The following is a 26,571-nucleotide window of genomic DNA, read 5'->3' as shown; positions in this document are numbered from 1 at the left end:
GTAGTTTAGTCGTTTTCGTATTGAACAGGAGTTGTGAGTTACAAAGCCATGTTTCAGTGGCTGTAAAAGATTCCAAAGTATTTTTTTTTGAGGTGTACCATGTTGTTAGATGTGAAAATGAGAGTAGAATCATATGCATATTGTATTAGGGTGGCCTACTGTGTGGAACTATCGAGGGTGTTGGTGAAAACTTTAAAGAGGAGGGGACCAAGGCTACAGCCTTGTGGTACACCAGTGGTGACTGGGAAATAAGGAGAGAGCGTGGGGTGCCATTTTACTGATACCTATTGAACAGGTAGCTTTTGAACCACAGAAAGGTGGGCTGAGAGACATCCAGTGAGAACATATGAAGTAGAAGTTTGCTGTGGCAAACTGTTTTGAAGGCTTTAGACAGGTCTAGAAATATGGAAGAGACTAGTTTGCTATTATGTCTAGCTTTATTGACAGTATCTATAGAGGTTAGTATGGCAGTGCTAGTACTATGGGAAGGATGGAAGCCATGTTGTAAAGAGGACATGAGTTCTTCCTGCAGGAGATGGTCTAGAAATTGTTTTAGAATACGTTTTTCAAGTATTTTGGTGAGGGGGGATAAGACTGCTATAGGTATAATGTTTGTTGAATTTCCTCCTTTGTGCAGAGGGATAATGTGCGACTTTCCAGAGTGAGGGAATGTGGGATTCCCGGAATGACCTATTGAGACAGGATAGGCAATGCTGTTAGCTGGTATTTTAATTCACTCACTTGGAAGGTCATCAGCTGAAGAAAAGCACAGTTTACGTTTAACAGGATATGGGCACATGTTTGAAGGTGAAAGTGGATGTGGCGATGTGTAGCTGTTGGGCAGGATTGGGATTAGATGTTGAGGAATCCTTAATTAAAGATGCTATACCGTCTACTAAAAAAAAAAAAAAAAAAAAGAGTAACTGTATTGCAGTTTAGAGTGGTGAATTACCGGGAGAGGGGTTTGGGTTGAATTTTTGGCAGGGATGTAAGATTTCTTTAATGGATGTCCAAATTTTGTTAGGGTTGTGTTTAGCATTATTCTGAAAGTTATTACAGTATATTTTTGTCTTCATTTATTTGCTTTTTAGTATGATTACTAAAGCATTCTGAAGTTTCCAAGATTTTTGCCACTCTTTCCATGATTTTTCTCTATCCTGTGTTAGTGTTCTAGTCTTTTTGGATAGCCATTTGTTTTCAATCAGTCTCTTCTTTCTAGGAAGTGCAAGGCTAGTTAGGATATTTAGGAAAGTTGTATGAAATTCAATTACAGCATCGTCTAAGGGAAGGATTTCTAGGAAGTTTCAGTTAACATATGATAGTGTAGTAATGAACATTCCTGGGTTGAACTTGGAAAGGTTACGTGTTGTTTTATAAATAAGCTGTTTAACTGGATGTGTGAAATGTTTAGTCGCATAGATTGGGAGATGATCACTGATAGAGCCTGATACTGTAGCTGTGATGGAGTATTTGCTAGGGTTGATACTAGGACCCAGTCTAATAGTGAGTTTGATGTCTTGCTATAATGTGCGGTGCGATTATAGTGTGAAACCATATAAGTTCATGCTAGATGTAGAGAGTTGCAACTTATGTCCAACTGACATTCATATCACTTAGTAATATATACTTTTTTTGTGGAAATGTTATGGAAATCCAATGTAGGGTATCTTCCAGTATAGTTGTATTGTCGCCTGGAGGGATATTAAGGACAGTAATGCATATTTGTTTATAATCGTTTATTTTTAGGAAAGCAATAAGAAGCTCTGCTGAACTGAATTTTGGTATTGGTTTGCCGTAAGAGGAAATGTGGCAGGTATTGGGAAATATTAAGACAATTCCACTACCTTTCCTCTTTATATAGTCATTACAGATGATATTATAGCTAGAAGGCATAACTTCAGTGTCCTTTACTCTGGGTTTAAGCCAAGATTTAGTCACAGCAAGAACATCAAGCTTATGTTGGGTAATGCAGACATGTAGTTCAACAGTTTTATTTCTTATACTTCTAACATTTATTGCAGCAAACATTAGATCACCAGGCCTGGGGACTGGCTGCTGTTGGGTAACAGAAGTGTGAGGGAGAGCATTATCTTTGTGTTCATTGCGATAGGTCAGGCCAGGATTAGGGTGTATATCTCCTGCTAGAAGGATTTTTGTTATATTGGGGAATTATACATAATTATTTTGGAGAGGATTCTTGCACTTAATTTTGTTTGGTTTTAGTTGAAATGCAACCAATCAGTCTATAATTGGAGTAAAGGTAAAGGGCAATATTAAATAGGTTTGGTGCAATGTGTGGAGTGTGAAAAGAGAAAGCATGGATAGGTGGTTGGGAGACCGTTGGAAAGATGTTGCGATATGTTATTGAGTTATGGTATGATGAAAGATGACACAGTAAGAGGAGAAGACTAGACGATAAGCTGAACAGTAGCATAATTTAGTACAAGAATCTATACTTTATAGATGTCAGATAGTGGGTAACCAGCAATGAAGAAGAAGAAACAAGAAGTTGCAGGACAGTAGGAGATTCGGTGATGGCGGATTCTGAAAGCTGGAAGAGGACAGACAAGGACAGAAGTATGTTCTACAAAAGAGAGGTTGGTTGTACTGGTATCTTCCCTGGAATGTAAGGAACAGCGAGGTATTAAAGATTAGAGTATAATAATGCAGTCACAAGAAGAAATGAGGGTTTATTTTGGGAAAAGTAAAAAATAATGTGGAATAGATAGGTACTATTAGGGATTGTGATTATAAATAGATATAGTGCAAAGCAATATGGGGGCAAATGGGGCTAAAAATTAATTAAAGATAGGGAGGTAGGAAATAAACAGAAGTGTAAGAATAGAAGTAGGAAGGTCATTTAAGAAGGGTTTTGGAATAAGAGTCGCAAGTCAAATGTGTATGTAGGAAGCATAATATTAGTAAGAGGGGATGGGTGGAAATTGGGGGTAGGGGTTGGGGCACGAAGAAATGCAGAGTGGGCTTCCCACCCTCAGGTCACTGTATAAGAGAAAACAGTCTGTTTATAGACACAGCAAAGCAGTTAAAGTGATGCAAGTAAAACAAGCTGTCTGTCACTTCCTGAGACTAAATAACTGGCAATATGCAGAAAAGTCTACTGGTCAAGCAAAAGGGGACAGTGGCTAACTTATTTCAGAGACTTTCAATCACACAGCTGACATGTATTTAACTGATTAAAGTTATTACGCAGCAAGGCTTTCTCCATGATAAATATGCTTACATTAAAATTTGACAACATTCTCAGTAAACTTGTAGGTGTAGGGCCTTGTGGCAGAGCTCCTGCAATATCAAGGTCAGATGTACTGACCGCAGGCTGTCAAACAATGACAAAATTCTTAGTAAATTTGTAGGTGTAGGGCCTTGTTGCAAAGCTCCTGCAATATTGAGGTCCGATGCAGTGACTGCAGGCTCTGCTCGTTGAAGGAAGATAGTGACTGAGTGTAAGAGGAGGCAACACTGAGGGGATATTTAGCAATACATTCTACTATATATGTCCCCTATACACAAAGTACTCTTATTTACAAAACTGTTTCTTATCTTATAATCTGTGTAATACCTTTTAGTGCCTCTGATATATTCCAATTTCATATAGTGCAATTCTTTCCAGTATGTTTGCATCATATTTGCAAAACTGTGGCCATGGCAGCCCCCTTTGTCGCAGCACACTACTTGTTTACTAATTTGATCTTAAAACATAAAAGTCTTTCCAAATCAAAGCATTCCCATATCAGATTAATTTCAATACTTTAAATGGAACTGATTAGCATTTGTCTATGCCATTCAATTCCTGTAACTTTAAGATTAACAGTTTATAATGATTTAATAACTAATATAATGAAAATTAATAATTACACATTTTGATATGCACAGTTTTATCTATCAGAACTGCAGAAACAGATATAGAAGACAGAACAGATGTCATAAATGGTTTTAGTTTGTTTTCAATAAATGAATATTCACAGGAAAAAAAACTGCAAACAACCCTCAATGCCACGGAGTCACCAATAAGTGTCCAGTCACCTCAAGGATAGTATGTACTGCCCTGCGAAAACCAGCAACCGAATCCAATGATGTAAAACGGTTTATTGTACAACATAAAAATAATAAAAAGCCATAAAAGAAATGTAGAACAGTTAAGCGCTTTCACCCATCTATGTGGGCTTCATCAGAACACTATGTTTGTTACAAAGACGTCTTATATAACATAACTGGCGCCAAAAAAAAACTGTTAATCATTTCAAACATTTAAAGTCATATTGACAATATGAAATGGTAAGTCCCCCCCCAAATAAAAACACGTTCACCTGCTCCTAAATTATCTGAATGTATATAATATTAAAACTAAAATGTACTGAACATGAAATTGACGTGTTAACAAAATAAGTTAAAATACAATACATCCTGCCCTTGTATTAACAATACCTGCATTTAGTTGGATTTTAGACAAAACGATACAACCTAAATCTGACATGTAAATAAATAACTGCAACCTACTGTATGTCATAATACTGTAATCAAAAACGAGACATAATAACTTCATAATACAAGTGATCGAAATATTGCATTTGAACATATATGTCTTATTAGTGTGTGTACTATAAACACAGTAGATAATAAATATGAAATGGAGATGTAGACACTTCGTTATCACAAACAAAACAATTCGCTCATAACCTGTTAGTATGGAGCCAATATCACTGTCCTGTGAAAGTCTTATTGGCGCCTTATAAATGTTCTATTAATTGCTTGATGTAATGGCTTGAAAAGAAGGACATATTAATACTAATGCTTATGACAGAAGACTGTCATTTACTAAATATGCATCAGATGTGTATCAGATGGTAACAAAGCTTATAAGAAGGCTTGATAGAACTAGATAGAAGACAGTCTTATGACATCCTCTTTCGGATGCTCCAGGGAGGTATCAGAAGATGCCTGGGCTTCCACAGTGGGGAGTGTTTGGAGGCTTTGGGGGACCAGAAGTACACACGGCAGACTGGAGGCCTCGGGCACCAAACCAATATGAGGAGGGGGAGGTACCGTGGCAGAAAGTGCTGAAGGTCTCCCTGGCTTGGAGAGAACCCTCTCCACAACTTCAAAAGTTGAAGGGCTCTAAACCACCAATAACTGTCCCATCTGAGCTGAAGCCATCAAGCGAGCTTGAGCCCCTGCTCCGAAGGGGGAATCGGAGTGGAGCTGTCAAAAGCCAAAGCTCCAAGGGGAAGTGAAGACTCTGAAAGCTTCGGAGTCAACACCCTCCCCCCAGAACTGACCTCAACACTACGGCTCCGAGACATGCTTGGAACTGAAGGCAAAGGAGCTGAGTGGGTGGGGAAATAGTCAAAGGTGAAGAGAAAATATTTATCGGCTCCAACACCTTGGCACCGGAGACCAACGGGACCAAAGACTCCGAAACCAAATGGGGAATCAGAGAAGCAGCCAAAGGTTGGAAAGGTGAAACCCTCATGGATCCAGGTGGGGACAGAGTGAACACAAGCCCCATCTGAACCTGGGCCTCAAGAAACTGCCTCATCGGTCTGCCGATGTCCATGGAGGATAGTCTCCGGGAAGACCTGGAAGAAGCTGATGACAGGGCTCTTGAAGATCTTCTGAGGGAGTGAGATCGGGACTCTACTGGATGAAGCTCAGGAGAACTCACTGCTGAAGCTAAGCACGGAAAATGAGATCTGAGGTACGTTGTGGGAGCGCGGCATTGTGGGTATAGGAAGAAGCTCAAGTCAGGAAGCTCAAGCTGTAGAAGTGTGGCAGATTTTTTTTTTAAGTCTACTTACCAGCAACCTGGTAGATCTGTTTGTTTCTTACAAAATAAGAGGTAGGTGTAAAACCCTTGACAAATTCAAAAACTGATGGCTAAAAAAACCTGAAAAACTCCCTGAATCATCTTCCATCCCTCATCACACCTGTTAAGGACCTCTGCAACAGACAGTCTAAGCACAATACCTCTAAGAGAGAAATCAAATGTTTTGCTTTAACACCCTCAGGAAGGTTTTAATTACACTACAAAGCAAACTAATCACAGTTCCAGTAGTAGGAACTGACTTGTAAGTACGCTTCAAAGTGTGCTTGGGTCACTTGAGACAAAGAAGCAATAAGATTACACAAAAATTATTTTTCTTCAGATGAGGGAAACAAAGCTATAATAATGTTACTCGTATTCATAAAAGAAACAAGCATAAACAAACAAGCTGGCTTGACAATTAAGAATTCTAAAAATAAACTTTGTAGAATTATACACTTTCCCCCAAAATCTTTCTAAGGCTTTCCATCTTTGTAAGAGCAGGTGGGATAAATATTTCACAGATGCTTATCAGTAGCAGGGTTTGCCTAGGAAATCGCTGCTGGATCTGATCTGAGGTTAGAAAATATCTTAAATGACTGAGGAACTTTGTATAATCTATCCGTTTTCTTAGGGGCAGCAGGCTGACTATCAATTGAGTTACTGGCTTTAATGAAAGCATTCTCCAATGCTGGAAGAACAAGAGGAACTTAAGGTTCAGGAAATTCCAGTTAACAAATCATATTTCTTTAATTACAGTGGAAGATCATTATGTTCCCACTGCATCAACTGATTCATTCTGAATACAGTTTCAGAAAGAGTAAAGGGACCATCAGGACCAACACAGTCTGAATCAAACCAGACTAGGGGAGACAGAAGATGTTCCTGTCACAACCATTTTCCTTGTTCAATGTCCTGAAAATCTTCAGACAGTGAAGAATTAATTTTTGTTTTACCAGAAATGCCGGAACTGGTAGGGTCAAGAGCCTGAACTAAACCCTGGGCTAAGTCAAATTAATTACTCCTGCCTTTTTGACAGGAATAGACCTATGTTTGATAGGCAAAATCAACCAAAGGACAAGGATCCCAGTCTGGCTAAACAGAAAAGTACTCCCTTGCTCTTTCCTCAAAGACCGACAACAGTGGTTCTCTCTTGCCCACTAAGGGCACTTCAGTACAGAGGATGCATCTGAACGATGGTCCATGGTGACTGCAAGGATTATGACACTGGGAGTCAAATAAGATGAATGGTCTGAGGAACCAGAATTAGCAACAAGAGTCACCCATCTGCATACGAGGCACTTTGGCAAAGGCGGTTTATTAAGTTTCTTTTTTGTGGCTGGTGGAAAGAAGTACCAAGGACCAGGTAGATTGTTCCATGGAAAAGCTGAAAAAGAAGCTAGATTCCCAAGACTGTCAGTAATAGTTGGTGAGAAACACAAACAAAAAAAAAATAAATCACTTTTTTCTACCAAAAATCATAGTGAAAAGTACACTTGCCTCAACCCCCAAAAGTAAAATAACACAACTTTTACAAAGTAAAAAGTAGTTTTTAAATCTGTTTTAACAACTTTCTTCCAGAAAAGTAAAAACTAATTATCCTGACAAGTGACAGTCAAGAAAAAAAGAAGCTATGTACTCACCACAACATTCCATCCGTGTTGTTCACACAGGACCTTGCTTGAACCAGTTTTTTCCCACCATACTGATTTCTAGAGAAAAATCTTTGTGGGGTGGAAAAATTGATTCTGATGGCAGATAAGGTCTTTCCATCTTTCGCACAGTGGGATAGTGTCTCTCTGACTGAGGGGCCAAATAAAAATAAACCATCAAAGGATGCATTGATGATAGATGCCTTGAAAGGTTCCTCAAAGTCACAAAGTTGCATCCAGGAATGACGCCTAATGGCAATGCCGGATCTGGTGGCCATAAATGTACCCTCTGCAGCATGGGAAATTAACCTTAAAGATGTCTTGGATACTGACTGTAGAGTGACCATTCTGGAGGAAAAGACCTTCAGTTCCTTATCAGACATGGACTCTGGAACACAGCTGCAGAGTTCTTTGATTAAATCCCTCTGTAGCCTTGTAAAATAAGAAAGATAGTTTAGCGCTCATAGGGTGAAAGTAGCCAAGGTGTAAACTATCTCGCCAAATCTAAGGGAAGGATTTCTAGGAAGTTTCAGTTAACATATGATAGTGTAGTAATGAACATTTCTGGGTTGAACTTGGAAAGGTTACGTGTTGTTTTATAAATAAGCTGCCCTACACTCCCTGTTAGTGGAATGGACAGTGGAGCTTTCCTGAGGCAGCTCCTTTTTGGTGGCTGCCACAACAAACATTGTATCTGTCGGAATCCCTTTAGTCCAATGTGGTCAGTCTGTGGGGGCACTAAGAATCCTATCTGCACATTTGGAGATAGGCCCTACAGTGTCCAACTCCTTCCAAGCCCTGGTTGATGTTAGGTTAACAAGTGCATCAGCGGGGGGAGGGCACCCAAGATGTAGATGCGCTGGACACAAAAGCCTCCAAGACACCATTTCCTCAGGAGTAGGGTTTTGGGTACACCAACAACCTTTCTGGCACAGGATTTCTAAGATGTCTCCAAAGGAGGCATCCTCAAGTGGAGATCTCAGGGACCTTTCCCCTTCCTCAAAATCGGTGTCTTCCATAATGGATTCTTGGAGAATCCAGATGCCTCCTCTTACACATTCTCTTCCGGTGTACCTCCTCAAGGGGATGTTCCAAGGAGGTAATGGAAGAGACCTAGGGTTTCAAGGATGGAATAGCTTGCAGACTTTGCTGGACTGGCTGTCCCAAGGGTAGCATTAGTGTGGTCTCAGAAACAGTATCCATGGAGGTAAGGGGTGAATCTGAAAGTATTGGAGCTGATGATCTCCTGGATAGGGAGAGAACCTTCTCCACCACCTCAAAGGCAGACGTGCCCGGAGATGCCAAAGACAATTTCCCAGGAGCCAAAGCTATTGGGGCAGAAAGTACTCGAGCCTTCCCGGCAGTCCACTTCAAAGATGAGTTGGTACTAAGCTGTCGAATGCAGAGGCTCCAAACACTTCGGAGTCTAAGTTAGCCTGAAAGGAGAATGTTGACTCACGACTCCGTGGGGGATGGAGCTGGTAAAAACCCCATCTGGATTTGTGTCTGAAGGAATTGCCTCATAAGTCAATCCACCTCTGATCCAGAAAGGCTATGGGAGGACCTGACAGAAGATGTGGAAGGTGGTCTGCAGGATATTTTAGGGGATCTGTCCCAAAAAGAAGATTCCGAGGTAGCAGGAATCAGTCCAGAAGAAGAAGAGAGGAGGAGCTCGGGTTCGGGGAGGTGACATAGCAGACTTACCGGGTCCAAAGATTTTGGATCTGATGCTCTGGAAGCCTTTTTGGGATGCTCGCTAGAAGCAGAGATGGACTTATCCGATGAATGCTTCCTGTGTTCCTGGACATCCTTATACTTCTTGGCAGGGGTTTGACCCCCTGAAGTAGAGGAACCTGCAGCTGCGACAGAAGATGAAAGAAGGCCTTTTAAAACAAATTTATTCCTGCAGTTGGCCAAAGCACTCTAGTGAAACCCCTCAACAATAGAGCAGGGGTTTTCAAGACGTGCAGGGCTGACACAATAAATGCACTCATTGTGGGCATCTCTCTCTCAACCTCTTAGGGCAAGAAGTCTGGACAAAGCTCAACAAAATGGGGGGACAAAGTCCCAAAAACAGGGACTTATTTTAAATATTGCACTTCTAAACTTAGGAAGTTGCTAAAGTAAAGAATAGTTGTGTAAGCACTTACCATAACCATAGATGTCCTTTTCCATGTTGCAGTATTCATAACCTTAGGGAGTTGTTGCCTGCAGCACCGGACATCCGGCCAGTATACCAAAGTTTTAGAAGCCAGGGTACGTGCAACATTGCATGCAGGGGCCATAAACTGACGGCTATATCTGTGATGTCTGCACATACCAAACTCAGAAATTGACTACTGCATAGACAGAGAGTGACCCCCAGGAGCAGGAGGAAAAAACCCAAGCTTAATTTTCCCAGGCACACCAAAACAGTGCTATAAGCATGTCCAAGAAAACATGGGGAGGTGGGTGGGATTGAATACTGCAACATGGAAGAAAAGAACATCTGTGGCTATGGTAAGTTCTTAGACAACTATTTTATATCCTTCTATTCTCATGTTGCAGTATTCATAATCTAAGGGAGAGTACCACAGCTTTCTAGGAAATTGCATGGGAAGTAGGTAGGGGAGCAGAGTCAATGAGACCCTGCAGGACTGACCTAGCAAACTCTGCTCTAGCCCTGGAGATCAGATCCAATTTGTAATGCTTTGTAAAGGTACGTGCAGAAGACCAAGTTGCAGCCTCTAGGTCAGAAGCGTAATCAATGCCCTTGAAGAAGGCTGCTGAGGAGGTAGCTGCTCTGGAGGAATGGGCCTTGACAGGTGAACCCAGTTGCTTTCCATGAAAGGAATAGCAAAAGACTATTGCCTTAGAAATCTAAGAAGCAACACTAACTTACCAAGGGCTCTAGGATGGAAGGAGACAAAAAGCTGGTCGGACTGTCTGACAGGTTTTGCCCTATCTAAGTAGCACCTCAGTTACCTATGAACATCCATGGAATGCAAAGCCCTTTTATTAGGAGTTCTGTGGCTGAGAGTAAAGCACCGGTAGATTAATGGTCTGGTTTAAGAAAATTTCATTAACTACTTTTGGCATGAATGAAGGGTTAGTTCTGAGACAAACCCTATCTTTATGAAAAATAAGACAGGGAGGAGAAGCCACAAGGGCTTGGATCTCAGAGACCCTCCTGGCAGAAGTAAGGGTCAGTAGCAAAACTGTTTTCCATGTACAGAAGTTAAGGGAGGATGAGTAGGCTGGCTCAAAGGGGGCCAATGTAAGGTTTTCCATCACAAAGTTATGGTCCCAAGGAGGAGGAATAGGCTTACGAGGAGGTCTTATGTGAAGGACCGCTTTCAAAAACAGCTTGACTTCCAACCTGGAAGCTAGAGGGGAAGGCAAGCAGAATAGCAGAGAGGTGTACTTTTACTGATGAGCAGGTCATGCCTGAATGTAGTAACTCACACAGGTATTAAAGGACCAGTGAAACAGAAACTAGAAATGGGTCCTGTTTTCTCTTGAGGCACCAGTGGGAGAATGTTTTCCACTTTAATAAGTAATTTCTCCTGGTACTTGGTTTCCTGGTCTCCAGCAGGGCAATGAGTAAGTCCCCTGAGTATAGGTGCCTAAAGGGGATCAGAACCCTATCACCCACAGTGTCAGTTTGAGATTGAGTAGGTTGGGGGTAAATAAGGGATCCACTGTCTTGTGTGAGAAGGTAGAAGCAGTGAGGTAACCTGTGGTGATTTCCCTTGGCGAAAAGGTAGAGTAGGGGAAACCAGTGTTGTCTTGGCCAAAAGAGAGTCACCAGCAGGATTTTTGGTTTGTCCTGTATTTTCTGGAGGACTTTGTGAATCAGAGGAAATGGAGGGAAGGCATAAAGGAAAATTCCTTCCCATGAAAAGGAGAAGGAGTCCACTCTCCACGCTTGTGGATGAGGGAGCCTTGTGCAGAAGAGGGGCATCTGTTTGTTCTGGGGGGAGGCAAACCAAGCTGCCTGAGAATAGTCCACCTGTGAATTAGATCCTGAAATACCTCCCTGTGAAGCATCCATTCATGGGAGGGTGTTAAGGTTCTTCTCAGGGTGTCTGCCATCCCATTTTCTTCTGATGGGATGTAAACTGCCTGCAAGTGATTTTGAACTGCTGCTGCCAGGGACCATATCCGTATAGCCAGACTGCAGAGGGGCTAAGACTTTGTTCCTCCTTGCTTATGTACCACAGGACTGTCAAGTTGTCTGTGGTGACCTTCAGGGTGCCTGGCAGAAGGATATCTTAAAAGACAAAAACACTTCAAAATTCAAAAATAAAAAAACACAGAGCCAGCCAGTACTTCACCAGTAACTTGCTTTTCTTTAATTGAACGATCTGGTACCTCGGCAGTTCGCCTTCAAGGATCACAGTTAATTCAATGCACTCATAACATTTATATACACTTCTCATTTAAACAATAAACAAATTAATCCCCTAATTAATCAATTTACCAAAAAAGGATTATTTAAAGTGACCTTAAACCAACCATAAATTTCTATAACATAAATATAAATATATAAATGCATAAATGTATGAATAAATAAATAGATAAATAAATAAATAAATAAAGTGAGTGTGTACTAAACATCAATAATTAATTAAATGCCTAATTCTTGATTCATACCATTGGGCTTTAAGGTATGGAACTTGAAAATCATTCTAGTCTCAAGTTCCAATAATTTTCCTACAACATCATCTCCCCTCTGAAGGAAAGGTTTTCCCAAAACACTAAATGTTAAGCTATTAGAAGACATAGAAGAAGATATCTTAAAAGGCCTGCATAGCCAAGGATAGGGTCTTCAGCTCTTTTAGGTTGATGCGGTCCTTCTTTTCTTGAATGGTCCAATTCCCCTGGACTTCGTGCTGGTTGTTGGCATGGTGTAGGATGGCTCCCTGACCTAAATCTGACACATCTGTGTATAGATGCTGTTTGGGTGGGGGAATCTGCAAGGGTACCTCTTGACTGAGGGTAATGGTGGCAATCCACCAGGAGAGTTCCCTTTTTAAGCAGGGAAGAGGAGGAAAGTACAATTGTGTACACTTACCATAAATGTAGATGTTTGAGTGTATTCACTGTTGCAGCCCTAACCAATGGGGTTTATCTGGCTCCCGGTAGCCCTCGATCGGCCAGAATACCAAAGGTAAGTAAATATGACATTGGCTGTCATCAGTTGTAAAGGACGTCAGGACGTCCGATACAAAAAGAGGCAGCCGACGTCACTTCCTCAGTCTTTCTTGCCATAACAGTCAGAAGCCCCCAGAAAATAAGGCTTAAACCAAAAGCAACTCTGGCAAATAATACCAAATTTAGCCTGTACCTTAGGAAAAGAGAACAGGAGAGAACCAAAAAAGGGGGAGGGAGGGAAACCAGGACTGCAACAGTGAATACACTCGAACATCTACATTTATGGTAAGTGTACACAACTGTACTACGTACATGTGTTTCACTGTTGCAGTCCTAACCAATGGGTTGATTACCAAAGCCCAGAGAAAAGGGAGGAGAAACCAACAGAATCAAGGATTGGAAATAATGCCCTGCAGAACAGCAGTGGCAAACCCTGCCCTGGCTCTAGAAAACAAAGGTAAATTATAATGCTTTGTGAAAGTGTGAAAAGAAGAACATGTGGCAGTCTCCAAAATGTTCTTAGTAGGGACACCCCTTAAAAAGGCTGCAGAAGTGGAAGCTGCTCTATTTGAGTGGGTCCTAACCCCTTGAGGAGGAACCTTGCCATGATAGGAATAACAAAAAGTAATACAATGTGCAATTCACTTAGAAATGGTTTGCTTAGAAATAGCCTTGCCCTGGGCTCCAGGGGCAAAACTGACTAATAACTGTGCTGATTTCCAAAGGTCTTTAGTCCTGTCCAGGTAAAACCTGAGCTATCTGTGCACATCAAGGGAATGTATGATCCTTTCACCCCTATTTCGAGGATTAGGAAAGAAGGTAGGAAGATGCATGGACTGATTAAGAGTCAAGCTAGTAACCACCTTATGCATAATGGAGGGGTTGGTTCTCAGAGAGACCCTATCTGCATGGAAAATAAGAAAAGGCTCCACAGCCATCAAAGCTTGCAGCTCCTAAACCCTCCTTGCTGAAGTTAAAGCCAAGAGGAAGGCAGTCTTCCAAGAGAGAAACTTTAAATCTGCACTAGCAGCTGGTTCAAAAGAAGGAAGAGTGAGTTTCTCTAGAACAAAATTAAGATCCCAGGCTGCAGTAGGTGCCCTTCTGGGAGGTTTTAAGTTGCAAGCACCTCTGAGACACATTTTCATCAAGGGATGAGAGAAAATGTGCTGTTCAAAAGAACAATGAGCAAGCAGAAATGGCTGAAGCATGGATCTTGATAGAGGAAAAAGATATACCACCCTGAAGCAAATCAGCCAGGTATTCCAGGATCAGAGGAAGGGTAGGCTGAGAAGAAGATTCCCCTCTAGCCTGCATCCAATGAGAGAATCTTTCCCATTTGCCAGCGTAGGACTTCCTAGTGCTAGGCCTCCAGGCCTCCCTCAGCACATCAACCACCTGCTGGGAAAGGGAAGAAGAAAAGGAAGGAGTCATACAATGAGTCATGCTGCCAAATGGAGAGACTGAAGATGAGGATGTAGAATGCTTCCTCCTTCCTGAACCAAAAGATCTGGCTTCAGAGGAAGATGCCAAGGAGGAAATTGGGAGAGAGTGCGAAGCAGTGGATACCAATGCTGTTTGGGTCAGTCCAGAGCTATGAGAATAGCCCTTGGTCATTCGTTCCCGATCTTTAATACTCTGGGAAGAGGAGGGAAGGCGTAAACTGACACCAGCGTCCAAGGGAAGGACAGAGCATCCACTTTCCAGGCTTTGCTGTGATGCTGTCTGGTGCAAAAAAAGAGGCAGAAGATGGTTGTTTGGGGTGGAGAAAAGATCCACCTGAGCCGTGCCCAACTTTAAATGATGCTGTAAGACTGCTCTGTTCAGCTGCCACTCGTGAGGATCCAGGGTTTGTCTGCTCATCTGCTCTGCGAAAACACTGAGCCTTCCTGGAAGAAATTGAGCAAGGAGATGCAGGCCCAGGGATGCTGCTATGGGCCAAAGATTCATGCTCTGCCTGCAGAGGGGGTAAGAACGAGTCCCTCCCTGCTTGTTGATGTACCACATGACTGTGGTGTTGTCTGTTCTGATGAGCAGGGTCCCTGGAGAAAGAAGATACTGCTATCAACTCCTTTAGATTTATGTGCAGGTGCATCTGCTGGGCATTCCAACGTCCCTGTATGCATCAGCCATCCAGGTGTGCTCCTCAGGTGTAGTCCGATGCGTCTGTGGTAAGAACTTGAGTGGCAGGAGGTGGGCAAAAAGGCAAGCCTTTGTTTTGTAGATAGGCTGTTGCCCACCATAGAAACTCTGCAGACATGGAAGCAGAGGAATCATCATATCCAGGTCCTGTATGTGTTGACACCAAATGTTCTTGAGGTACCATTGCAATTTCCTCATATGCAGTCTTGCACATGGAATCATGAGAATGCAAGAGGCCATGCATCCCAGAGCTTGCAGGTATTTCCTTGCAGGGAGCTGGGACAGGCTTGCTAAGTCCTTGAAGTAAACTGAAAGAGTTGTCTGCTTCTCTTGGGTGAGATGTATCATCTGGGCGGCTGTGTTCAGACTCGCTCCCATGAATGTTATCTCCTTGGATGGCATCATTTTTGATTTTTCCTCATTGAGAGCGTAACCCAGGGAAGAGAGAAGAGTCTTTACAAATTCTACATCCTTTAACAGCTGTTCCTGAGAATTTGCTTGAATCAGGCCGTCCAAGTATGGATAAATCTGAATTTTCTTCTTCCTGCAAAAAGCAATGACTGGAGCCAGGCACTTTATGAAAACTCTGGGAGCAGTAGATAAGCCAAAGGGCAGCGCAGAGAATTGATAATGTTGCTTACCCACCCTGAAATGACGGTATTGCCTGCAACTTTCCCTGATAGGGATGTGCAGATAAGCTTCTTTGAGATCCAAAGTTACCAGCCAGGAATCCTTTTCTAACATTGGCAGCAGCTGATGCAGAGTGAGCATTTTGAGCTTTGGAATTACCAAGAAAGAGTTCAGAATGGAGAGATCCAGGATGGGATGGCCAGGTGCCTTCTTTTTTTGGAACTAGGAAAAGTCTGAAATAGAAACCCTGGCCTACCTGCTGAGCAGGAACTGAGTTTATTGCTCCCAGAAGAAACATAGACAAAATTTGTTTTTCTACTTCTGCCCTTTGGTTTGGAGGAGTGTCCGGGAATCCTTTGGGAACTGGAAAGGTGTAGAAAGAAAACTTGTGCCCTAGGGATACAGTTCTGAGTACCCATTTGTCGTTCGTGATAGTGGCCCAAACATTTGCAAAAAGGGCCAACCTTCCCCCTAAAGTACTCTCCAGGCAGGCAAGAACAGGCAGACGCTGGACAAAGTAATTGAGTGTTTTGATTGAGATGCAAGCTTAGAACTTCTAGCCTTGGAAATGGAAGCCTGCCGACACTTAGACCTTTGAGGGGGTAGCCACCTGCCCCCTAGAAGAATTGTAACCTCTAGTCCTAGAATGGTTCTGTCTGCTGGTATCAGGAAACGTCTAACTCTTAGAAGGGTAATTTCTGCTAAAGCGAGGAGGTTGAACTTGCAGAAAATCCTTAACAGTTTGCATGGACTTGGCCTTATCCTCCATCTTCTTGAGCACTTCCTCTGCTTTGCTGTCAAAAAGACTGTCCTTATGCAAAGGTACATCTAAAAGCTTAGCCTTGACAGGCTCTGGAAGGGGCTGTTCCCTGCGCCAAGTGTGCCTTCTAATAACATATCCAGTAGCTGTAGGCCTGCAGGAGGCTTCTAGAATGTCAAAACCACAATGTAAAGAATGTTTATTGACAAGACTGGCAGAATTAAGCAAATACTGCATATCCTTACTCTCCGCCATATGAAAAAGACAATTAGTAGACTTAATAGCAAGAGTGGCAGAGGTATAAACTTTCTTATCCCACCTATCTAGGTTCCTAGATTCCCTGTCAGAAGGAACAGGATTTTTGGTAACAGTGGCCTTAACTCTTTTAGGGCCCTGAGAAATAACCTCAGGATCAGCCAACGGACTCCTGAAAAGAAACAGATGAGAATCAGGAACTCTGTAGTACGTCAGGTTTCCTGGGAGCAGGAGGAACCGAATTTGGAGTCGAGGAATTTTCCAGAAAAACATCATCAACCACTTCCAACACTGGGGGATTAGCCAGAGGCTTATGTTGAGGTAAATCCAAAAACTCTGTAATCCTTTTCTTATATTGGGGATAAGCCTGACTTTCCCATTTAAAATGCTTCCTGAGAGTATTCAAAGTATCACCAAAAGGGGATGGACTTCACTGCATCTGAATCTTCAAAAGGAGAAAAAGCCTGAGAAAACACCTCTTCATAAGCAGAAATGCTAGAAGAATCAGAACCAGAAAAAGACAAAACCTCAGGAGAAACATCCCTACTCCTCTTAGAAGGAGCCGGCTGTGAACCAAAAGGTCATTAGCCATTTTAACCATCTGGGATTGAGGGGAACGAGAAGAAACTGGAGCCTGCTTTTTCACAGGCTTACGAATAGAAGATTTACCTGCAAGTCTGAAAGACTCGGGAGGCCTGTCAACTACCGAAGTTGCAATAGAGGTTGTCGGTATGAGCTTGCTGTCTGAACGAAGAACGGAGGCCTCGGACACCGGCGTCAGCTTAGCAGCTCTGGATCCAGCTGAAGAGGCGACAGGTGAAAGAACCGAAGGCAAAATAGAGGCTGGAGGCCTGGGGGACTCTGAAATGGTCTCAACCGAGGCCTGCGGTTAAAAATCCACGGACTGCAGGGATTGCAAAGGAGCCTCACTGCCTACCGCATGACTGACGACCATCCTATCAGCATCCGTGGACTTAATCTTCTGAAACCTGTCACGGTCCATATCCTTACGCTTTTTGGATATATCCGAAGCCTGAAGACCAGCGGACACCATACCGACAAACTTAGGCCAAACTCCAAAATGTTTAGCTAAAAGCTTAGCCCAAGGATGAATAGTACGCGGATTAAAGGAGGCACAGAGATCACAATTAGGAACGTCGTGGTCAGGGTCTAAACAAATACAATGGGAGTGACAATCTCTATGGGGAATCTGCTTTCCACAGGTAAGACAATTATTAACCTTTTCTGACATTCGTTAAGGCAAGAAAAGAGGATCTCCAATGGGGTACTTAGCTGTAGTGGACTTCAACTTGTAGTCGGAAACAAAAAAGGTAAACTGCTGACCGGCACTTGTGCAAGAAATGCTTCTGCTTTGAGCTCCACGGCAAGGAAGACAGAGGAAGTGACGTTGGCTGCATCCGTTTGTATTGGACGTCCTGACGTCCTTTACAACTGACGACAGCCGATGTCATATTTACTTACCTTTGGCATTCTGGCCGATCGAGGGCTACCGGGATTCGGATAACCCCATTGATTAGGACTGCAACAGTGAAACACGATGAACATGTTTTGTTTCCAAGGGATGAGTGTTGACTCCAATAATTTCTCAAGACCCATTGAAACTTCCTCATGTGCATACTGGCTAGAGGGATCATGGGAATCAAGGAAGCCATGTACCCTAGTATCCTCAGAAATTCCCTGGCTGAGATGGTTGTTAGAGATAGCAGGGAGCGGAAGAACAGAGAAAGACATTCCACTTTCTGGGAAGGGACAAAGACTGACATCAAGTCTGTCCTTATCCTGCACCCCAGGAAGACAAGGTCTTAGGAAGGAGTCATTTGAAACTTTAGGCAATTCACTGTGTAGCCTGGACACTGCAGGAACTTGAAAACCTTGTCCAAGTGTTGGGACAGGGTTACCGAATCCTGGTATAGAATAAGATCATCGTCCAAGTAGCGATAAATTTGTATGCCCTGCATTCTGCAATGGCTGGGGCTAGGCATTTTGTGAATACTCTTGGCTCTGTGGAGAGGCCAAAGGATAAGGCAGAGAACTGAAAATGTGATGAACCCATTGAGAAATGTAATTATTTTCTGTAAGGTGGGAAGATGGGGATATGCAGGTAAACATCCTTCAGATCCAGGGAGGCCATGAATGCTTGCTGATGTATGAGGGGAAGGAGGTGCTGCAATGTGAGCATTTTGCAAGTGGGCACTTTGAGGAAGAGATCGAGGTGGGAATAAGTCAAGGCTGGGTCTCCAATGGACATCTTTTCTTGGGACCAAAAATATCCTTGAATAAAATCACTTGGCTAACTGATCCTCGGGTACTTTTTCTACAGTCCCCTGAGATAGAAGTTGGCTCAGGATAGAGGGAAATAGGGGCAGATGATTGTGAGGGGGTTGAGGTATTCCCTGGAAGAGTGGAGTAGCCCACCGACTCAAAGTATCCCCGCTCGATGATGGAAAGCACCTGCTTGACTGAGGTGATTTTCTGCCAGGAGGGTAGGGTTAGATGTAGGGGGTTTAGGGGAGTGGAGATGAGAGTCACAGTGGAGGAGCTCTGCCTTGGTCTGGCTGCCTCTGAAAGGATGACGTTGTGGAGGTGGTTGAAGACCTGAGAGCAGATTGCTTTCTGGTACACCTCCGTCCCTTGGACTGAATTGTGGAGGAATGAGAGGACTGCCTCTTGACAAAGGTAGGTCTTTGGGGGTAATTTCTATGAAATCTGGGAACAGGTGAGACTAGTAAATGTTTTAAATTTTGTAAGTCTTTACCTCTTTCCTGTAGAGACTTAAATAGCTCTGCAGAGGCAGCTCCAAAGAGGGCTTTGTTGTCCAAGTGCGCATCCAACAACTTAGCTTGGACATCCAAAGGCAAGGGCTGAAGTCTCAACCATAAAAACCTCCTTAACACACAGCCAGAAGCAGCAGACTTAGAAGAAGCTTCTACAGCATCATAGCTGCACTTAATGGAGCTTCTGGTCACTTGAGAGCCGTGGACAGAAGGGTACTTAATTGAGGCTTAAGAGGAGATTCTGGTACCTCTGACAGAAGAGTAGAGGCCTTGATCAGGGAATCGAAAGCAAACTTGGCCATATGGGTCTGATAATTAATAGCCCTAATGGCCAAGGTGGAAGATGTATATACTTTCCTCCCTAATCTGCCCATAAATTTACTATCTTTATCTGTTGGAAACAGGGAAAAGGAAGGTAGTTGCCTGAAGGACTTGTCAGGTGACACTGCAATGACTGCAGGATCTGCTGCAAGGTTTTTGAGAAGGTACTGCTGCTTGGCAGACACTTTGTAGAATCTGCCTGGTCTCTTAGAAGCAAGAGGCTGTGATTCTGGGCTTTGTGAGGCAGCAGAAAAAGCATCCTGGAAAGCTGGAAGTAAAGGTGGGATTGCAGATGGTGAGGGCTGCTCCATCTGAAATAGTTCGAAGTATTTCTTTTTTGTGTCAGAGACATCTGATAGTGCCCACTTAACATGTTGTCTAAGCAAGGAAATTTCATCTCCAAAGGAGAAATCTTCTCCAGGTGAGTCAGGAGTAAGAGACTCTTCTTCTTTAGGGGTAACAAAATCTTTGAAGGAATCTAACTTGGAGCAGTAAGTTAAGGACTCATCTGAGGAGGAAGTCTCCTCCTCAGATAGTGCTTGAGGAACAACTGGTATGCCTGTTTGGGGGATCTGGGTCTGAAGAACCTGAAAGGCCTTGAACAGAGTCTGGGAGAAGGTCTCCCTGGGTGGAGTAGGGTCTTTTGAAGTGTGTTTCTCCTTTTGCTTCCTTTTTAAAGGAGTAGAAAAAGCAGAAGTGGGTCTAGGAGCCATCTTAATAGTGGATAACAAGGCTGAAGTAGTAGCAGGGCCCTCCAAAGTCAGGTTCTGATGGTTGAAAAACCTCAGCGATGTACTCTCTGTATCTGCAGAACGGTTCCCGGTTGCTGCACAATACCAGACATCCAGAGCGATCCTGGGCTGCTATTTGCCTCGAGGATCTCATCGGACAACTGAGGCGCAGCTTGGGCATCAGGCCTAAGCTTCTTGGCCTTCTTCCTAGGCAGCTCCTCGGTGTGGCCTGCTCTACCTTCCATACGTCAAACATCTGAGGCACTGATTTTCTTAATACAGTTTTAAAGTCGCCAGGCAGCTTCTAAGGGTTTTTGGAGCAAAGGATTGGCAAATGTTACAGGCTTTGTAATCATGAGCCTCCCCTAGACAAAATCAACACTGCTCGTGTGTCCTTATATGGGATTAGTCTACCACAAGCACACTTTCCCTTAGTAGAAGGCATGTACATCTGAAAAAAACAGCAAAGAAACAAAGAAAATTCCCATAAGTGTAATTATTTCTGTGCAGACAGCTGGGAAATGATCATCAAAATCGGATGGGCAATGTCGAGCAAACACTGGATTGCAGAACTGGTGACTGGACATCTGAATCTCAATGCGGCAGAAAGGTTCGGATTTTGTACGTGCAGATGTCACAGTTTATGGCCCCTGCAAGCAACATTGCACGTACCCCGGCTTCTAAAACATTGGTATACTGGCTGGATGTTCGGTGCTGCAGGCAGCAACTCCCTAAGGTTATGAATACTGCAACATGAGAATAGAAGGACATCAGGGTTTATTTTAACATAAATTTTCTGAAGGATTTGAAATATGAAACTCAAATTTATGTCATTATTTAGTGACTTCAATCCTCAAATAATCCAAGTGATTTGCCAGAAGACCACAAATTTTATGAGGAACAGACCAAAAATATGAGACAAAAATCTGGACAATCTGTGAAAATCTGAACAGTTGAGAGGTATGCCTGTAGGCATCCGATAAGAGAATCTTGTGCCCACAGGAAGTGCACTTTTTAAAGCTTAACGGCTTATTGAACATAGCTAAGGAAGAGAAGAGGAAAAGGAAGTAAACTCCCACAAAAAACAGACCAGTGAACAACTGTTTTTTTTTTTTTTTAAATATAGAACTCCTAGATTTCTACAGCTAAGAGGAAAGGGGAAAGAAAAAGATAGTACAGCAAAGAAAAATCAGACATCTGAAATCCAAAGAAAAACTCTCAACAGAGTGTGAGCACACAGATCATGATGCTTCTTGATAGAGTGGCAAATGAGATCTGAAATAATTTGAAGGAATGAGGCATGATGGGAAGCTCGAGCTTCGGAGCCTAAAGCTTTGGAAAGCAGCAGAGTCGGAGCTGAAGCCTACAGTTTGTGGAACAAATGAAAAGAACAAAGCTTCAATGTATAAGTATTTGCAAAAAGTCATGAAAAATAATCTTTTCCATGTTTACATTAATAATTAAAAAAAAACTTTATACTATCATGTTGGGGATGGTGTGTTCAATCAGTGGGTGTTAGTTAAACAATGACAATAAAAATTGATGGGCAACATGAAGATATTCTGAGACATACTATACTATTACCTGTATCTTCATAATAGCATTATAATTTCACACATTTCATAATAGCTGTGTGACCTACAGGCAAACAAATGGTGCTATCTGCTACAAAACACTACAGCACACAGTGTCACCACTGATACTTGCCATCTGTAACGCACGTTTTTTGTAGATTAATACTGTTTTGATATATTATGAACACGCAAGCGTAATACATATTATCACATTAAAAACAACATCCTAAGCACGCAATAAGTCGTGAGGGATTTGGGAACTCAGGTTGATAGCAACCTGACTTTTGACTACCATGTTGCTTCCATTGTACAGAAAGCTTTCTACATGGCACACTTCACAAGTAAGGGAATCTCATCCAGGGACAAAGAGATCATAACATCCCTGTATTCTTCACTTATAAGGCCAATTGAGTACAGCGCCCCCTTCGGCATGTACCTCGCAAAATACATGCAGCAGCTGGAGAGGCCACAGAGGTTCATCACCAGGAGAATCCAGGGCCTCAAACATCTACCCTACACAGGCTAAAAGCCCTAACCCTCTACTCAGTTTCATACAGACTCCTCAGAGGTGACCTCTGTCTGGCATACAAAGCAATCTCAGACCCCGCCTTGATGGGACTGCTGCATAACCACAAGTCAAGCTCCACTTGAGTAAATCGCACGCACAACCTCAACCTGGTCTGTGACATCAATAGGACTTGTGGGTGGGACAGATTTGTGCCCCAGAGACTCCACCATCTGTGGTACAGACTCCCTCTCCACGTCAAGCAGAGTATCTCATTATCCCTTTTAAAGTGCAACCTGGATAACTGGATGGGAAACAGAATATATACCCCTGGGATTCCACCCGTGTCCCTGCTGGACAGGGGCTTTGGGTGCTGACTTCTCTAAACATAGGCTAAACTCTTGGCTAGGCTTATAAGGACCTCAGGGCCAATAGTCTAGTAACGTCCCATGATCCTATAATTTGCATAGATTCAGAAATATCACAAAACAGCAGTATGCTTTCCCCTATTGTTATACATCACTGGAAGGTTCTCTGACCTTTTGCAAATACTTAACTCTATCTCTGTATATCCCACAGTGATAATTTCAGTTTGTGTGCTTTGCAAATTAGGTCAGCCTTTAGATGCCACTTTGCTGCCTTAGTTTTACTTATCTACCATTACCAGGACTTTGAAAATTAGACTTTCAAAACGGTGATGAGTATACTTGTCTCAGGAGTACAGGGAAGATGAATATACTCTTACAAGATACACAGCACAAACTGCTTTTCTGATGAGTATACTCTTAGGCAGCAATGAGTTAAGGTTTTGTGTGTCTGGATCACATTGTCAGTTTTCTGCCTTGCTCTCTTAGCTATCCACTGCTCCAGGAGTATTCAGTAAATGTCTGTCTCAAGTTATAATACATTGCAGGCAACAGGATATCCTTATTTTTCCATATTCAGTCGACTGGCTTATCTTTGCAGCGTCTCTTACAATGTCAGGAATCTCATTTGGGTGACAGATCTCCTCTGCAGGCTGGGAATTCCAAGAGAACATCAAAAGGTTTTTTTGACTCCATCACACAGCATTGTGTTCCTAGGATGTCTGCTATACAACACAGAACAAACAGCTTTTCTTCCATGGACAAAAATAGATCTATATTGAGATCTTTACCAAGAGTTTTCCACTTAGGCTTTTGGTCATGGACAGGGAATTCCTCAGGATTCTGTCTCTCATGGCATCTATGACTCTCAACATACCTCTGACAAGACTCCGCATCAGAAAAATACTTTTGGTCCCAGCACCAACACCAATTATCTTTTCAGATTCTAATTCTGGGATTTGGGAGAAGAGAAATAATCTGGTTCCTAGTACCACAAAGTTGTTACAGACAGTACCACAGTGATGTGGTACATAAATAAACAAGCGGGAACCCTTCAGTACAGTTGTGTAAAGATATTATAAACCTAATAATGTATTTTCAGTGTAGGATTATGGATAAAAGCTCTTGGGAAGTAAGTGGTTTCTTGGCTTAGAAGGCCTCAGGAAGCAAAGGTCTCAATTAGTCCCCTGCTGTTCAGAATTCAATACGTTATGAATCATCAAAAGTCTGGATGGATAGGAATGTGCTAAGCATATTTTAAAGCTACAGTTAACAAAAACGTAAATGAGGAAGATGGGGTAAGAGACTGTATAATGGAAACATTTTGAACTTGGGCACTATCACAAACTGGTTTAGGAACGCAAGGTCCAGAACTGATATTTCAGACAATTTCTTTCTTTGGCATCAGAAACATTCCTGAAGGAACTGCTATTACACCCTAAGAAAGCATGTGCTGCAATACAGATGAGAACAGATGGGTTTGGTCTAGTGGACATGGGAAAATTCCTCTAGAATGAAGGAATTTCTTCCCACTGTCACAGATACCCTCGTGAGAGACTTACAACCTACATGTCTAAAAGAATCCATTTTCAAAAAGAGAAATGGAGGTTTAGATTTTCTGAGAGGGATAAGGGAATGCTGGGGGGGGGGGTAGAACAAAGTCCCTTACATAGTCATTCTAACTTGTATGACTGCCCTTTGTTTTGGACAGATCCTGCTTTCCTTTTCAGACCTCCCTGCTCCTCCATTTTAAAATGTCTGCCTACCAGGATTTTGCTTTAACTGCATGTTTTGTTTCTAGTTAAAACTGGATAAGGGAAAAGAAAAAATAAAGAAAGCTGAAAAAAAAATCAGAAATTCCATGTATTAGCTTACCACCTCTCATGACATTTTTTGATAAATCTTCTGTAGCAGAAGGGCCCCCCCAAAAAATGTTATGTACTCACCATAATATTCCATCTGTGTTGTCCATTTTCATTCTTCCTCAACTGCTGGGTTCGAACTTGATCCTCGGATCAGAGTTGGCAGGTTCTTCTAACTGGTGGAACACAAAGTCTTGAGCTCCTACCTTACCCATAATGCCCTAGTAGCCTAACAAACCTCAGATCTTGTTTGCTGACCCTTATACCAGCAAAGCAGTAGAAAATGATAAAATAACAGAATCTGGGACGCAAACAAAGGAACACTAGTTTTTCCAGCATTTTTCAATCCTTCAAAGAGTCAAACAATGAAGGGGTTGGTGGGAGGGGATTTGAGGAAGAATAAAAATGGATAACACAGATGGAACGTTATGGTGAATATATAACTTTATCTGATGTTGTATTTTTATTCATTCTTCAACTGTTGGGACTGAGGACCCCAGCTATCTAAATCCTAGGAGAACTCTAAAGATGGATATTCCTGAGCAACACTAAGCCAAAGGCTTCTCTTCCCCTAGAGAGCAGATCCAATCTATAATGAGCAATAAAAGTATGAGGATTAAAACCAAGTTACGACTACACAAATGTCATCCAATGAATATCTAGATAAAAAGGCTGAAGAAGTTGCCATAGAGCTGGAGGAATGTGCTTTTGGTAAAGACAAGCCCAATTTTTCATAAACAAAGCTAATACAATCAGTTAACTATTTGGCTAAAGTCACTTTAGAAACTGGTTTGCCTAACTGATTCCGACAAAGAAAAACAATTGTTCTGAGTTCCTCAAATTTTTGGTTCGATGTAGAAAAAAAACATAATTGGCTGTAAACATCCAAAAATTATAACGTATACTCTCCTTTACTTCAGAAATCTGGAACGAAGTCTGGAAGGTTGATAATTTGTTTAATATTAGATTCAGACACCACCTTAGGAAAAAAGAATATCCTTACAGATAAATCCTTCCTATCCTTCAGAAAAATCAAATAAGGGTCTATAATTCTGATACTCTTCTGTCAGAGGTAATAGCCACTAAAAAGATAGTTTTCCAGGTGAAGAATTTTAGTTCACAATTAGCTGATGGTTCAAACCAACAATGTGTTAAAGTTTGCCAAACAATGTTCAGATCCCACACAGGAGTGGGATCCTTTAATGGAGGTCAAAGCAGGAAAGTTCCTTTAAGGAAGGCTTTGCAAAGTTTGACTTCCAAGATGGCTGCACACTGATCAACAGCTTAACTTCTGCTCTCCCAGTGGGAAAACAAACTCAGAAGAGAAATCCAGTGGACTTGTATTTCTGGGTAACAGACATGACTTCAAGTAACCTAGAGGAAAACATAAGACAGACCTGATTAAAATAAACGAAGCTCTGATGGAGTACATCTACTCAAATAACAAACGTCTGGAAAAAATGGAAGACGTTTTATAAAAGATTTTCAGATGAGGTGATAAAACTGCAAAAATCAGAGGCCAAAATGAAGAAAAGGCTGGACGAATATAAGACTGCTCAAGAAGAGATGTTTTAAACAATAATAGAATTAGAGGACATAGCATGTAGGGAAAGCCTGATATTTTCTGCTATACCAGAGAAGCTGGAAGGAACAGACTGTATTCATTTTATGAAAACACAAATAAGCAACTGGACTGGTATTCCACATGTGTTAACTGAAAGGGCACATCATGTGTATGCTCCAAAACTGGCCATGAGAAAGCAACCTAGACCTTTAATAGTAAAGATGCAATCCTACCAGCAGGAGGAGTCAGTTCTAACAAAACTGTGGCAGAAGAACAAAGTACTAAAAGTGGGAGATAGAGTGTTTGTGGAGAATGACAACTCACTATACACCAGGCAGAAGAGGAGTAAATTTATTCCACTATTCAGGGAATATTGAGAAGCACACATGAGATTTAAACTGCAAGCAATCTTTAAATATTATTACCTTGAGGGACAAAATAATTTTTAATGCAGTACATGCTAA

The 26,571-nt window shown here is 42.1% G+C and overlaps 1 protein-coding gene across 1 annotated transcript in view; it reads right to left on the bottom strand.

The window, feature by feature from the left end:
- CEP135 (centrosomal protein 135) overlaps window positions 1-26,571 on the bottom strand; it is a 2,183,066-nt gene that overhangs the window by 1,080,414 nt on the left and 1,076,081 nt on the right. The window contains 1 exon segment of the mRNA XM_044062480.1: window positions 17,097-17,130. Coding sequence (XP_043918415.1) covers window positions 17,097-17,130 — 34 coding nt within the window.

The sequence above is a fragment of the Protopterus annectens genome, chromosome 2.part1, assembly GCF_019279795.1.
Source record: "Protopterus annectens isolate FY-2018-M chromosome 2.part1, PAN1.0, whole genome shotgun sequence".
Classification (NCBI taxonomy): domain Eukaryota; kingdom Metazoa; phylum Chordata; order Ceratodontiformes; family Protopteridae; genus Protopterus; species Protopterus annectens.
Note: the sequence above shows the minus strand (reverse complement) of the source record. Positions and strands in the feature narration are given on the sequence as shown.